At 40.9% G+C, this 14,439-nt stretch overlaps 1 protein-coding gene across 5 annotated transcripts in view; it reads right to left on the reverse strand.

The window, feature by feature from the left end:
• The window catches only part of LOC124722134 (inositol hexakisphosphate and diphosphoinositol-pentakisphosphate kinase), a 577,166-nt gene that overhangs the window by 285,981 nt on the left and 276,746 nt on the right, over positions 1-14,439 (reverse strand). For all 5 annotated transcript variants that reach the window (XM_047247339.1, XM_047247338.1, XM_047247341.1 and 2 more), the window contains exon 8: positions 12,281-12,471. In XM_047247339.1, coding sequence (XP_047103295.1) covers positions 12,281-12,471 — 191 coding nt within the window. The remainder of the gene's footprint in view (positions 1-12,280; positions 12,472-14,439) is intronic.

Genomic DNA, 14,439 nt, shown 5'->3' on the forward strand with positions numbered 1-14,439 from the left:
CTCTCTCTAATGCTCTGCAGCCACAATATGTAGGTCAGTTGTTACATAAGATAAAACTATGGGTTGGTCTGGTATGACTGATACAAAGAATGCTGGACTCCTTCCAGGAGGAACGGAAGGAAGAGAGTCATGCAGCCATGGTGCAGAGTTTATTAGAGAGGGGAGTATCCAAGCATTTCATTCTCTGGGATACCTATATGATTTGGGACCCAGAGACAGACAACCAAGCAGGCAGTATGGCAAAGTTCAGTGAAAAGGTCTGAATAACAGAGACCATAGGGTGATAAGAGTAACATCAGTTAATGGTCCAGAGACTCCTCACTGCATCACTATCTATTAAAATGTGGTCACAGGGTGCCTGTTTAATACACTGGAGCTATCAGCTCCACCATAAAAATACTGTATTTTCTTGGCAAGAAATGGTGTTCCTGACCAGCAGGAGATGCAAAAGCATAACCCATCCTGTCTACAGTTTTAGAGCTGTCAGTCTAAAAGAGGGCAGAACCCAAAGCTTCTGTGGAACTGAACATAACAGGTGCTGAAAGGTTATGGGGGCATCTGGAATTTTACAATACTGAAATGAATCGGTCCTGGCAGAGGGCTGTGGGACAAATTTTAATCCCACTGGAGGGGAAGAAGAAGAGTAGAACAATCCGCAACCCGAGAAGTACAGACAAGGAAGCAGAGAGTGTTAAGCTTCCGCATGCAGCTAGGCTTTAGTTGACAAATATGGGACAGCCAAGTCAGCTTTTCATCAAAAAGGAGGCCCAAAAAAAGTGGACTGTGCAATAATATCCAAGCACTAGGTACTCAACTAGAGTCTGGGTCAGGATGGAGGATATAATGACAGAAATGCATGATCCACATTTTTGCAGAAGAGAACTGGAAATCATACAAAAGTGTCCACGTGGAGGCCCTTTGAATGACACACTGGAGCTGGCATTCAGCTGAGTCTATCAAGTGGGAGTTGTACCAAAAGCAACAGCCATCAACATACAGTGCAGGGATGATCAACAGAATGACAGAGTTCATTAGCCCATCAGCGGCAACGAGGAAGTATGTGACACTTAGTGCACAGCCCTGTGGGATGCCATTCTCTTGGATCTGTGGACAGCGTAGTGAAGCACCACCTCCAAGCTGGAATAACCAGTGGGATAAAAACTGATGAACAAAAACTGGTAGGAGCCTCAAAAGCCCTACTCATGTAGGGTAAGTAAAATGTGGTGACACCAAGTGGTGTCGTATGCCTTATGTAGGTCAAAAGAGACTGTGATGGTGTGTTGACATTTAGAAAAAGCCTGCCGATTACTGTTTCCAACCTAACCAAATGACAGTTGAAGATTACCCTCACACAGACCACACTGATAGGAGGACAAAAGGCCCAGAGATTTGGGAACCCACCATAAACTATGGATAACCATCCTTTCAAGCAGTTTGCAGAGCAAATTGGTGCAGCTAAATGGTCAGTCATTGGGTTTTTGCCTGGTTTAAGGAATGGGAAGGCACCTCCGGGCAAGTATGGTTGAAGACACAGAGTAGATGCAGACTTTGAGTAACATTCAAGTGTTGTATCATCTGATTATCAATGTAATAAAGGCCTGGGGTCATACTGTGGAACAAGGAAGTTTCTGAAGCAGTTCCCAGTCAGTTTTTATTTATTACTTTTTTATATACATGTCAAGTTCTGTAGGATAAAATTGAGGAGCAAATCTCCAACGTCATGGACCATGTCACTACATGAAATTACAACATAAAAGTAATAACAGATAAAAATAAAATGTTTATGAACCCAAAAAAGTCAAGCCATAAGTTTAAATACACACAATCAACAATACAACAAGAATCACCTTAATTTTTCAAGGAACTCCTCAACAGAATAGAAGGAGTGACCCATGAGGAAGCACTTCAGTTTTGATATGAAAGAGCATAGATTACTGTTAAGATTTTTGAATTCTTGTGGTAGCTTATTGAAAATGGATGCAGCAGCATACTGCACACTTTTCTGCACAAGAGTTATGGAAGTCCGATCCAAATGTAGGTTTGATTTCTGCCGAGTATTAACTGCGTGAAAGCTGCTTATTCTTCGGAATAAGCTGAAATTGTTAACAAGAAATGACAGTACAGAATATATATATATTGAAAGCGCCAATGTCAAAATACCCAGACTAGTGAACAGGGGTCGACAAGTGGTTCGCAAACTTACATCACTTATTGCCCGAACCACCGGTTTCTGAGACAAAAATATACTTTTAGAATGGGAAGAGTTTCCCCAAAATATAATACCATATGACATAAGCAAATGAAAATGAGCAAAGTAGGCTAATTTTTGTGTCAAATGATCACTTACTTCAGATACCATTCTAATAGTAATAATGGCAGCATTAAGTGTTAGAACAAGATCCTGAATCTTGGCTTTCCACGACAGTTTACTATCTATCTGAACACCTAGAAATTTGAATGGTTCAGTTTCACTAATCATATGCTCATTCTGTGAAATTAAAACGTCGGGTTTCGTTGAATTGTGTGTTAGAAACTGTAAAAACTGAGTCTTACTGTGATTTAGCGTTAGTTTATTTTATACAAGCCATGAACTTATGTCTTGGACTGCATTATTTGAACCAAGCCAATGTTGCACACAACATCCTCTACTACCAAACTAGAGTGTCATCAGCAAAAAGAAATATTTTAAAATTACCCATAATACTAGAGTGCATATCATTTATATAAATAAGGAACAGAAGTGACCCCAACACTGATCCCTGGAGCACCCCCCCCCCCCCCCCCCATTTTACTGTACCCCACTCAGACCCTACATCACAGTCATTCTCAACACTGTGAATAATGAACTTTTGCTGTCTGTTCCTAAAGTAAGAGGTGAACCAATTGTGAACTACACCCCGTATTCTGTAATGGTCCAGCTTCTGGAGCAATATTTTGTGATCAACACAATCAAACACCTTAGTTAAATCAAAACTAGTGTTCGAAACCTTTTGTTTGACCCATCCAGTACCTCACACAGAAAAGAGAATATAGCATTTTGTGTTGTTAAACTGAAAAATACCTGGACAAGGAAAAAAAAAATTCGGTATTTTCCGGTTAAAAAATACATTTTCTCCCGGAAGAAAATACACTTTTTTCCATGTTAAGTGACAGAATACTTTCCCTCGGAATCGGAAAACTTATCAATCCTTTGAATGGTCAAGGTTTTGTATGCCAGTGCCCCTTTAGGGAACGAACCTCAGAAAAAATTCCTTTCCGAAACATATTTGATTTGTAGCAACATGTACACTGCATATTTTTGTATTACGAATTTATATAATCGAATTCCAATAAATACAGAAAGTTAGTTTCCGAAGCATTGAAGTCGAGAACGTGATGCACTTTTGTAAGCCAATCATAGCTCATGTCACGTGATCTCGCTAGCCGATGGTAGCAGATACTCATCGCGTTTACATGGGGCACCCAAAACCGATCTCCAAATACTGCTTCTGGGTGACATGTAAACACTTCAAAATCAGTTCTGTAAATCCGCTTCTGGTGCCTGTTTTCCAATTCCGCAATCGATTTTCGTTCCCATGTAAACGCAGCCGGTATTGAAACGTGCTTGGGCTGTCAGGTTTTGTTTTGTTTTTAAAAATTTCGGCTAATATGGACGAAGTGTCTTATTGTACAGTGAAGGGTAAATAGAAATATTAGACTGAAGCTGTTTACACCTCGTCTAATGGAAGAGGAATAGCGATTGTGCTGACTAAATCATACACTAGATCTGCTGTTTTCCAGGCACCGTAGTTAACTGGACTAGCATAATCCGCTTCAGACAGCGAAAGACGGTTTCCAAAATTCAGTTTTCGTCTTTCAGAAGATGTGTCGTGTGTAAACATACCTTAGCAATTCAGAGCATAGGACATGTGATCTTGTCAGCCTATAGCAACATCACTGTTAAGTAGCGCGAACACACAAACAGGAAAAGTTAATGGTATAAATTAATTTACATAGTGTAGCTACAAGAAAAGCTACAAACCACCAATTGCAATATTTTCTCACGACCTATTAGAATTCATTTCAGCAGTTGTCAGAAAGCGCCAGAATACGGTGTTACTCTGTCTGTGCAGCTACGATGATGTAGGTAGTCCGTATGTCCATTACGTATACAACATTAAGAGAACTTACATTATGCCATAAATGAAACAGGACATCAGAGGATACCCCGAGAGGATCAGAATTTCGCAAACGATAATAAAATGCATAATTCGACTTAAACAGCACATTCGTCTGTCCACATTCACAAAGATGTATGCCTCAAGCTGATACCAAACTTTTCAGTGTGGTTTTCGGGATGCAAATATTTTTGGAGTACCAGTACCGTATTATCTCATGTTTAGTTCTTTATTATGGCTTAATGTCATACGTCCCAAAAGATAACAATGTGCTCTTGAAATTCCACAATCATTTAACACTAGCCAATAGTGTTCCCAATAAATTGACTGCCTCTGAGGAAAAGATTAACTAAGGCCAATTTTTTTTATCAAATCGAAAAAAATAATTTCAGTGTTCTGCAAGGCAATTAACGCCCGGTTGCCAAAAACCAGGAAATAAAACAAAATCAGAAAACTGAAACTAGCTTTAGCCTTCCATAATTATGTGAATGTATTTTAATTCACTTTATAGCTCCCGGCCAAAGAAATCCGTTTTGTTTTCATTTGACCCAAAATCACTGAACGTAAATACGGTTAACATGGAGACTACCCCTCATCCCACAACAACTCAAACTGCCCTGCCCATGTGCGAATCTGGCAGCTTGGGCGTGCAAGACAAATGTTTCTGGGTAGCATCTGGTTCCTTGTCGCTACTGCTGGTACAGCTCGTGTCTAGTTACCTTGAGTACAGCCAATAGCCGCACGTGACTCAACTGCGTATGCGCATAAGCCCGCTCGCAACTACTCAAATGAACCTAGTGAAACAGTTGTGACGTCATGCCCCTCGGAAGCAGTTTGTTGTTACGAATTATTGCATAGTCTTCGTCCTAAAGCCTTTGACATATTTTGCTGTTGGCAGACGTTTGTGTGTGCACTGTGTTTTGTTGCTGTAAATGGCGCATTTCCTTTGCAACTTAGGTTTTTTGCTCCTTGTTTATGTTTTATTGCTGCAGCATTACATTGAAGTAGCGGGATTGAGTAAAATTCTTTGTTGGAGTATCAGTTCTTACTAGTCGACACTACAAAAATTTAACAGAAAACTGAAACAACGAGAAATTCCCGGAATTCAAAAAATTTCAGTGTTTTTCCCGGTTTTCTCCCGGATGAAAAAATTCCCGGTTACCACTGTGGCTGTTGCCCCTAAATAATTGCTAGTTTATTATAAATAAAATTGGTTCCCAGGCATTACAGAAGGTCAAATTGAAGTCACATTGTTATTTAGACAGTGTGAGGTCTCTGTAAAACATCATATGATATACATAGATCCACCTGACAACACTTGAGAAATTGTCAGGTAATAGCCTGAGAGAGAGAGAGAGAGAGAGAGAGAGAGAGAGAGAGAGAGAGAGAGAGAGAGACTGGCAGAAGTACGGCAAAAAGTTATATGAAATTAAAATTTGGGAAGATGTTAGTCCATGAATAATGTGGTTTGCTGGAATCATTCAAGTATGAAAAAGATTATGATGATGATGTGTGTTTGAAGGGACTAAACTACTGGGTCATCAGTCACTCATCATCGTGAGAGAAACAAATAGGTAAAAAGCGAGAAAAAAATTTGGGACTTGGTTGCTAAAACTAGATAAGCGCGTCAAGGAGTTTAAAAGGGCATGACAGTTGTCGTAACACAATAGGTAAAAGAAAAATAGAGAAAACTCAGGCAACATCTTGTACAAAAGGGCCTGAAGGTACAACAATGTGAGGGGGGAAGAAAGTAATTTGTGGTCACTTGGGAGGTGCCTGCCACAGGGGAGGCTCTCTCCCCCATAACTGCCCCTAACACTGGAAACGGAGGAATATTATAGGTTGGAGTAAAATCAGTTCTCCCTCAGGAAATGCAACACTTTGGTAGTGGCTGTTATGTCATCAGCAAGCGTCTGAGGAACTGAGGTAGGCAAGCTGAGAGCGTGCCGCAAATCGGTCAGCAGAGCTTACTCAACATGAACATGCACTATCGTCAGTAAACTACCGCAGCTTCAGTGGCGAGGACCCTCCTGATGCAGAAGGAAATTGTGGGTGAGTCTTGTGCAGCATATGCGTAGTTGGCACAACACAATGGCATCTTTCCGAGACACCTGGAAAGATGTATACCACACATTAGTGGACCCTTTAATCATTCTCAACTTGTTTTGGGTTGTAGTAGCCTGCCATTACAGTTCCCAGAGCCTCAAAATATTGCATTGAAGTTATAATTATAAGTTATGCCCGGTACCCAGAAGTCATGTTGACCTCCTGTAGTTGTCTCTTTAGCTAGACGGTCGGCGAGTTCATTTCCTGGAATGCCTATGTGGTTTGGTGTCCAGAGCTGTAGAGGTCAGCTAGTAGATCCTGGATGTTGTCAACCAAACGATTTTTGGCATAGCACGCGGTTATGTCGTTTAAGCAACTCGTGGAGTCACTACAGTTCAGAAAGTTTGTCGTGGCCTGGAATTTGACATACCGCAAAGCCTGAGAGATGGCAACCAACTCTGCAGTGTATACACAGCAGGCACTTGGCAGAGATTGGTTCTCATGTCTCCTTACATGTGCAAAAGCATAACTGACCCTGTCACTCACTTTCGATCCATCTGTGAAGATGTATACCAAATTAGAATAATTGTGGAGGATAGAGAGAAACAGGTATTGGAGAAGGGTAGGATCAGCATCCTCCTTGGGGCCACAAAGAGGTCCATCCATATCACAGCACAGGGTACAGCCCACAGGGTGTGTCAAGAGGGAGCCCAAGGAGCACAGACTAACAAAGGCTGTTGGAGGTCCTTCAGCAGAATATCGAGTCGGATTCCAGCTGATCTACCCATTTTTGGGTGATGTGCAAACTGTCGGAACTGATGTTTTGGAACAGAGTTGAGTGACCTAGGAGGGTAGGCTTCTGACAGATTGTGCTTGAGTAACTTGCCAGAAGCTGCTGTCATCCAACCCGCAGCAGTGGGACATCGGCTTCTGCCAGGAGGCTGACAACAGGGCTCATATGGAAGACCCCCACTGCCAACCACATGCCAGTGTGGTGAACAGGGTCCAGCAAGTTCAGTACAGATGCTGCAGCTGACCCACAGGCAACACATCCATAGTCCAAGCAGGATCAAATCAGCACTTTGCCCACGAGGAGTGACTATGAAAATGGAGAGCACTCAGCTTCTTCATGCAAGTTGCCTTGAGCTGGCAGACATGTGGCAGCCAAGTAAGCTTGTTGTCAAATAAAACACCTAAGAATTGGAAAGTTTCAATGGCTTCAAGTGACTAAATTATGCTAAGGACAAACACACACACCTATGCCCGAGGGAGAACTTGAACCTCCGCCGGGACCAGCCCCACAGTCCATGACTGTAGCGCCTTAGACCGCTCGCCTAATCCCGCACTGCCAGTTAACAAAAATGCACAAATCATTATTTTTCAGAAGCAAACTGATAGTCATTATTCATGGCCCAGCCATGGACTCTGCAGACAGCCCCTGAAGCTGGTGCTCAGTGGCGTGCAGTGATGCAGAGACATAGGCAAATATAATCCATGTACAGTGACACAGAGACTGTGGGGCCCACTGCATTTACGATACCACTGATGACAATAGCGAACAGAGCTATGCTCAGAACCGATCCCCAAGGGTCTCCAGTTTCCGGTATATATTGGGTGCTGACAGATGAAAAAAAATAAATAAATAAATAAATCAGAGAGGTAGGAAATTGTGGACAAAAATGGGTAAACTACCCCAGAAACCTCACTCATGCAGTGTAGGTAGGATGTGGTGCCACCAGGTATGTTTCACGCTGTTGGCATGAAAACATTTGAGCATTTGGTTGTGTATTTTGTCACGTCCAGCGGCCATATCTCGATGCTCTGCCAAAGCTCTGTGAAGCTTCCATTCACAAAAAGGGACAATGTATGATAGAGAACCATGTGCATGGAATGATAGCACGCGGCATTCAATAAAGTGTTCCTGCGTCAGGAAATGAGGATGGTAATTACTGCAAGTGGATATTTCAGCAAAGTGTGCCGTAAAACCTTCATCACGTACCACAGGATCAGTGCAGATGTTACCATTGACAAGGATGCCAGGAAGCACTGTGGGTGGTGGTTGGCCACAAATGCAGAGAAGTTAGTCCATACTTGGGACAACAGGGTATAGGATCACAGAGTTCAGACATACTGCTCCCAACACTCCTGCTTCCTTTTCTTTATTAAAACTGTGCTTTCACCTGGAGTCTCTTGAATGCTATTAAATTATTGATAGAGGGATGGCATGTGTGTCAGTGAAGTATCCTGCAGCACCTCCTGATAGCTGTGGCTATATATTCCACCACTCGACAGGATGAGCTGGAGTTGTAGTGTATCGTTGCTGCTGCAGTGTGAGTAATAGTATTGATAGTATCCTGTACCAATCTGTCAATATCTGTCACACGACAGACTGCAAAAGTGGCTGTAGAGGAGAAAGCCTGCCAATTAACTTTCGGAAGCAACAAATGTGGAGCATGTTCTAGATGTCTGTGAATGGAGGAGGACAGAATGATAGGAAAATGGTAGCTCTCACGGAGGTCACCATGGACGTACCACTGAATGAGGGGGAAGATACTCGAGCTGCAAATAGTGAGATCAATAGCTGAAAACGTTCCGTGGGCCACACTGAAATGGGTTGCAGCTCCAGTGTTGAGTAGGCAGACGTCCAATTCTGAATAGGCTTGACTGCTGCAGGGCAGGGGAGCAGAACATCTGAAGACTCAGAAAGTAGCTCATCTTTCTGCTTATCCTTCTGAGACTTTGATTTCTGTGAAGATTTCCCCATTTTATCTTCCAGGAGAGAAGAGGACTGTACTTTTATTCAGGCCACAGCCTGTGGCTGCTGGTCCTCGTCCCGAGATGTGGCCACCTTGATAGGTGACCTCATCCCTGATGCCAGAGGATGATTAGGCATCTCTGGCCGCACCGATGATGTGGTAGTGACCGGTGCTATAGGTATAGGGGACGATGGAGCTCACGTTCCCTCCTCCAACTGTGAGGCAGGCCCTGGAATATGACCAGGACCACAAGGTATCACATGAGCCCTTGTCGCTGTGTGAAGTGTGGACTGTGACATGACAGTCACAAAATTGGAGACCATATTAGTTGAATGAAGTCTTTCAAACTTTTTTCCTTGTAGCTTGTGAAAATAGGCAGTCAAGCATTTTATACCCTTGAATTTCCTTCTCCCTCTTAAACATTGAGCATTGCAGGGAACGAGGAGAGTGCGGTTCTGGACAGTTGACACATTGAGACGGTTAGTCACAAGGGCTGCCCTCGTGGGATGCCCATCCACAGGCCCTACAGACACCATCATTAGAACAGTAGGAAGACATGTGTCCAACCATTTGGCACTTAAAACATCGCATCAGAGGAGGAAAGTAAGGCCTGGCATCACACCTGTAAACCATGATCTGAACCTTCTCTGGTAAAATGTTGCAGTCAAAGGCTAGCATAAAAGCTCCAGCTTCTGCTCTATTACCCTTGGGTCTCTTCTGGATGTGGAAAACAAAATGGACTCCATGCCATGCCAGCTTGGAATGCAGCTCTTCATCAATTTGTAGCATTAGGTCCCAATGGAAGATAGCATGTTGAATTCTATTGAGCTTGTTATGAGGAGAAATTGTGACTGGTATATCTCCTAACTTGACACAGGCCTGAAGTGCCTGTGATTGGTTGGCTTGGGATGGTTTGATCAGCAAAGATCCATGTCCCATCTTCTCTATTGCTGCAGCCTCCCCAAACTGATATTTAGCCCAAACTTCAGTAAAATTTGGGAAGTGGAGGTCAAACCCAAAAAGGGGACCAGAATTTAAAATGCCAGACAAGATGAGGAGGAAAAAGCATTAAAAAAGTGAAAAGAGCAAAAATGTTCAAAAGTCTGAAGAACAATCACAAGACCAAGGTAAAGAGCTTGAACAAATAAAAAAAGACTCCTATTAGTCGCCTCTTATGATAGGCAAGGAAGGGCTGCAGGTCTATTCTAGCCCCTGACACCACAGGGGGCAATATGAAAAGGAAAATTAATATAATTTGCACCTTCAAAACAAAATTTGTTAAGCACTACCAACAAAAAAAAGTTTCCTTGTTATAAAGATAAAATGGCAACAATGATCAGATCCCACATGTTCAGTAACACCAATTGCCTCATTGTACACTCAGATTTTTAATTCTTATAGTGGTACTGTTTGCTTTCATGAGAAAGTGAATGTACTAAACCAATCCTGCAGCTAGCAAAGTCCAGTCAGTAATTAGATTTCACACAAGACTGCAATATGTCCTGAAAGCTTCAAGATAGAGATCTACTACTACAAGTGAAGGAAAAGTAAGAAAATGGAATACAATGTATTGAGGAGTAGATTTGGAGGTTCACTGTAAGAAGTTTAGAAACTGTGCTACATCCAGTGTGACTGTTTACTGGATGCTAGGCTAAAGCATAGAAATTACCACCTTACAGTCTGTGGCCTTTGAAATGAATTTTCAGAAATAAATGGCATGCACAGTGCATATGAAACTAGAGACTGCATATGTTTTCTGACAACATCTACATACAGTAAGCTTATTTTGTTTTACCCACTTAATCACTGGTGCTGAACCTAAGTGTGAATTTTAACACTTGCTCCTAGCAAGTGTCCACATATTTAAATTTTGAATCAAGTTCTGAGCTATCACAATGCCTCCATCCTCTTTCATTATGTTCTTGCATTTCAATTATTCTGGTGAAGTAAGGAAAATGAAGAGTTGAAAATTATAGTGGGATATTGGCTGGCATTCCAGTTAGGAAAATGTGATGTAAACTGTTTGGAAACTTTACAGAATTCTGTGAAGATCTATGTATTGGTAAGAAATACAATTTTCTCTTTATTTAAAACACTGTCCTTGGTAATAAATTCAATTTTCTCCTCATTTAAAACACTGTCCTTCCCTTCTGAAGTTCACATTATGTTATTCAACTAATACTTCAAATAAAAGCTAGATGTGATACCAGTTTCACCACACACACACACACACACACACACACACACACACACACACACACACATGTATGAACCTATACGAATTCTGTAGGTCCAGGTGTGCTGATTTCAGTTTAAGATTTAGTGCTTTGTAGTACTGTGCACAAGTATCTCTATGCCACCGTTTTCCAGTTCAACTGACTGACCGTATGAACAGTAATTCAGGAATGAAAAGGAATGAGAAACATACTCAAAACTTCTGTGGTGATTTTGCAACCTTAAAGCACCAGCAAAATATGTTGAAACAGCCCCCTTTTTCCTTTTACAGTCTACCCTTTTATTTTAGTGGAAGAAATTATACAGTCTACTAACCAGCCTGTTATAATTAACTGTGTTCCTGACACTGTGCTCAAGCAGCTCATAGGTACTTCTTCTACTTCTAAATTATTACTCTGCACATCATTAATTGTAATGTTTCTAGTTAGCAACAGGTGACCAAATTCTCTCTTGAATAATGGATATTAAAAAAAAAATTCATTTTCACTACTGATTATGAAAGGTTAGGATATTCAACTTTCAAACACTTCTAGATGAAGCTATGGAATTCATCATTATTTACTGACTGGTAATTTTCCTTAAAATGTAAACATAATCACACTGAGACCTCTATGATAACCTGAAAAGTTTCAGCATAAATTACACAAGCAGACTGCTCCAACACAGGTGGGTAAAGAATCTTCTCAATATTTCTATCTTGTGGCTACAGAATGTGTGTTCCCCTTGTGTTCTTATCTCATTACAACTGATACACAAACATTCACTCATTTCTAACAAAGATATTGGAATATGGTTCCATCTGTATATCACAGTGAAAATTTTATTTAATTTCAGGTCCTATCAAAATGGAGAAAGATGGAAAGGCTGTGTCTAATCAGTATCATGAGAGAATTATTAGGGAAATATTTTTTCCGATTGCTGTAGTAGTATCCTACTGACAGTTAACTTGTTCACAGAAGAGTGAAAAAGGTGGAACATAAGACACACTAAGAAATGTTTTATATAAAAGTATCACATAATAAATATGCAGTAATGCTTGGATGTATGCTAAATTACTTGCTTTATAATGATAAACTTGTGGTATACCTCAGCAAATCAAATCCACACACAGTCTGTTTGAATGCCAAACAAACTTTTCTTGATATCAGCTTCTCTGCATTGCTTAATATCACAGGATATCTAATTTCCTTTCCTTCACTGTCACGTTCAACTTTGCCATCCAAAGCTGGGGATTTACGTGCTTCTGCATGGGCATAGTCAGGGCCAACAGTATACACCTAAGTGAACAAAAAAAGAAACATTAATAATAAATCAATTCCTTTTCCACTGTTACAGCAAAATGGCAAAATCTGTTTACAAATATTATCTGTTAAAAGAACTTACTTAAAAGGCACAAGTGATGTTTCAATGCATGGAGTTAACTACATTCACAATTAAAATTCTGAACAGTGTAGTCAGAGTAGAATCATGGATGGATTGATCCCTATCTCCAAATATAGGTGGACAGCGGTATAAAATGTCCTCTCTGTTCTTACTCATTCTTCAATAACCTTCATGACAATAGCAGATTACCATAAGGATTGACAAAATACACCTGATCATAATCTTGGTTCAAATGATTCACAAAGTACTTGTAGCTAAATAGTTTTGGGTCATTTCTTTGGTGTATTATAATTATTTTGTTCAACTTCTGTGCAGCTTAAACAACAACAACAACAACAACAACAACAACAATAATAATAATAATAATAATAATAATAATAATAATAATCAGCAAAGGTTATCGAAGAAATGAATCCCAAACCAAATATGTTTTTCACACAAAAAAATTCTTCTACCATACACTGAGAGCAACCACCCTCACACACGGCTAGTTCCACATGGTTACTGAAGTCAGTGGGACATGTTTTGTTCGGACAGATTCAAGGTTCAGGAAGGTAATTTAGAACAAAGTCATTAAACAAAGCACTCACACTAAATTTATGAGGATGTACCATGAAAAAAAATTAGACTTTCATCAAGGGATATTCTAACAAAGCAAGTGAACTGCTTACTTGTTTCGAAAAGCTGTAAAATCTGAAAAGGTAGATATCCAATACACTGCAAAGCTGTAGGTACGTTAAACATAATTGTTAAGCAATACAACTGCAATGCAAGATGTAGGTAACAGCCCAGTATCCTTTTTTCGGTTGTGGGAAATTGTCTAAAAAACACACCTCAGCTGGCCAACACACAGGCCCTCACAATTAATCTGCCACATGTATTCGGTTGGTTGGTTGATTTGTGGGAGGGAGCCAAACAGTGAGGTAATTGGTCCCATCGGATTAGGGAAGGAGATGGAAGGAAGTCGGCCATGCTGGCATTTAGCTAAAGCAATATAGGGAAGAAATTGAAACGTTAAATCAGGATGGCTGGATGTGGGTTTGAACCATCATCCTCCATAATGAGAGTCCACCATGCTAACCACTGTGACACCTCGCTTGGTGATGTATTCAGTGCAGGGGCAACATACCTCCACAAACCCCAGATGTCGCATGCTAACATGTGAAGCTATACAGGCAGATTTGTTTTATTGAAGAATTAAAAACATTCCCAACAAGTAATAATGGAGATTATTCAGATATGAACATTTTGCTAACATAATTTGCACCGTTGGCCTCGTTCCTTGCATACCGTAAAGAACTTTGTAGTGCACTGATACTTTGCACGTTAGCATAGCCTTGCCGCACAGAAAGGTGCGATTCTTGTTCAAAATGACAGTGGACAGTCACGTGTGCTGATCCCAAAATGAATTGCAGCAGTTACTTCACCAAGGACACTGGGGGATTGTTCGTATGAAACAGTTAGTGCATCGACACTGTACTTGGTAGTGTATGGACACCCAAATAAAACAGATGATGGCACACTGTCACACATGTGCGGCAAATCAGTCCACTCTACCACAAAAGTTCTCTGCTTGGCCTAAGTTGCAATCACCACCTTTTAGGAACACTCGTTGGTTGATTATGATTGACTCATGTAGCAAATTTCCTTTTGCTGTGCCAATGAACTCGACAATGTCACACAGCACAATTCAGGTGTTGTCCTCTATTTTTTGCCTCGAAGGTTTACCTGAAGTCATAGTGTCGGACAATGGTCCTCAGTTCATGTCAAATGAATTTGAAACATTCTGTGAATGCAATGGCATACAGCATCTAACTAGTGCACCATTCCGTACGCAGTGAAATGGCAAAGCAGAACATTTT

Source organism: Schistocerca piceifrons, chromosome X (assembly GCF_021461385.2).
Source record: "Schistocerca piceifrons isolate TAMUIC-IGC-003096 chromosome X, iqSchPice1.1, whole genome shotgun sequence".
Classification (NCBI taxonomy): domain Eukaryota; kingdom Metazoa; phylum Arthropoda; class Insecta; order Orthoptera; family Acrididae; genus Schistocerca; species Schistocerca piceifrons.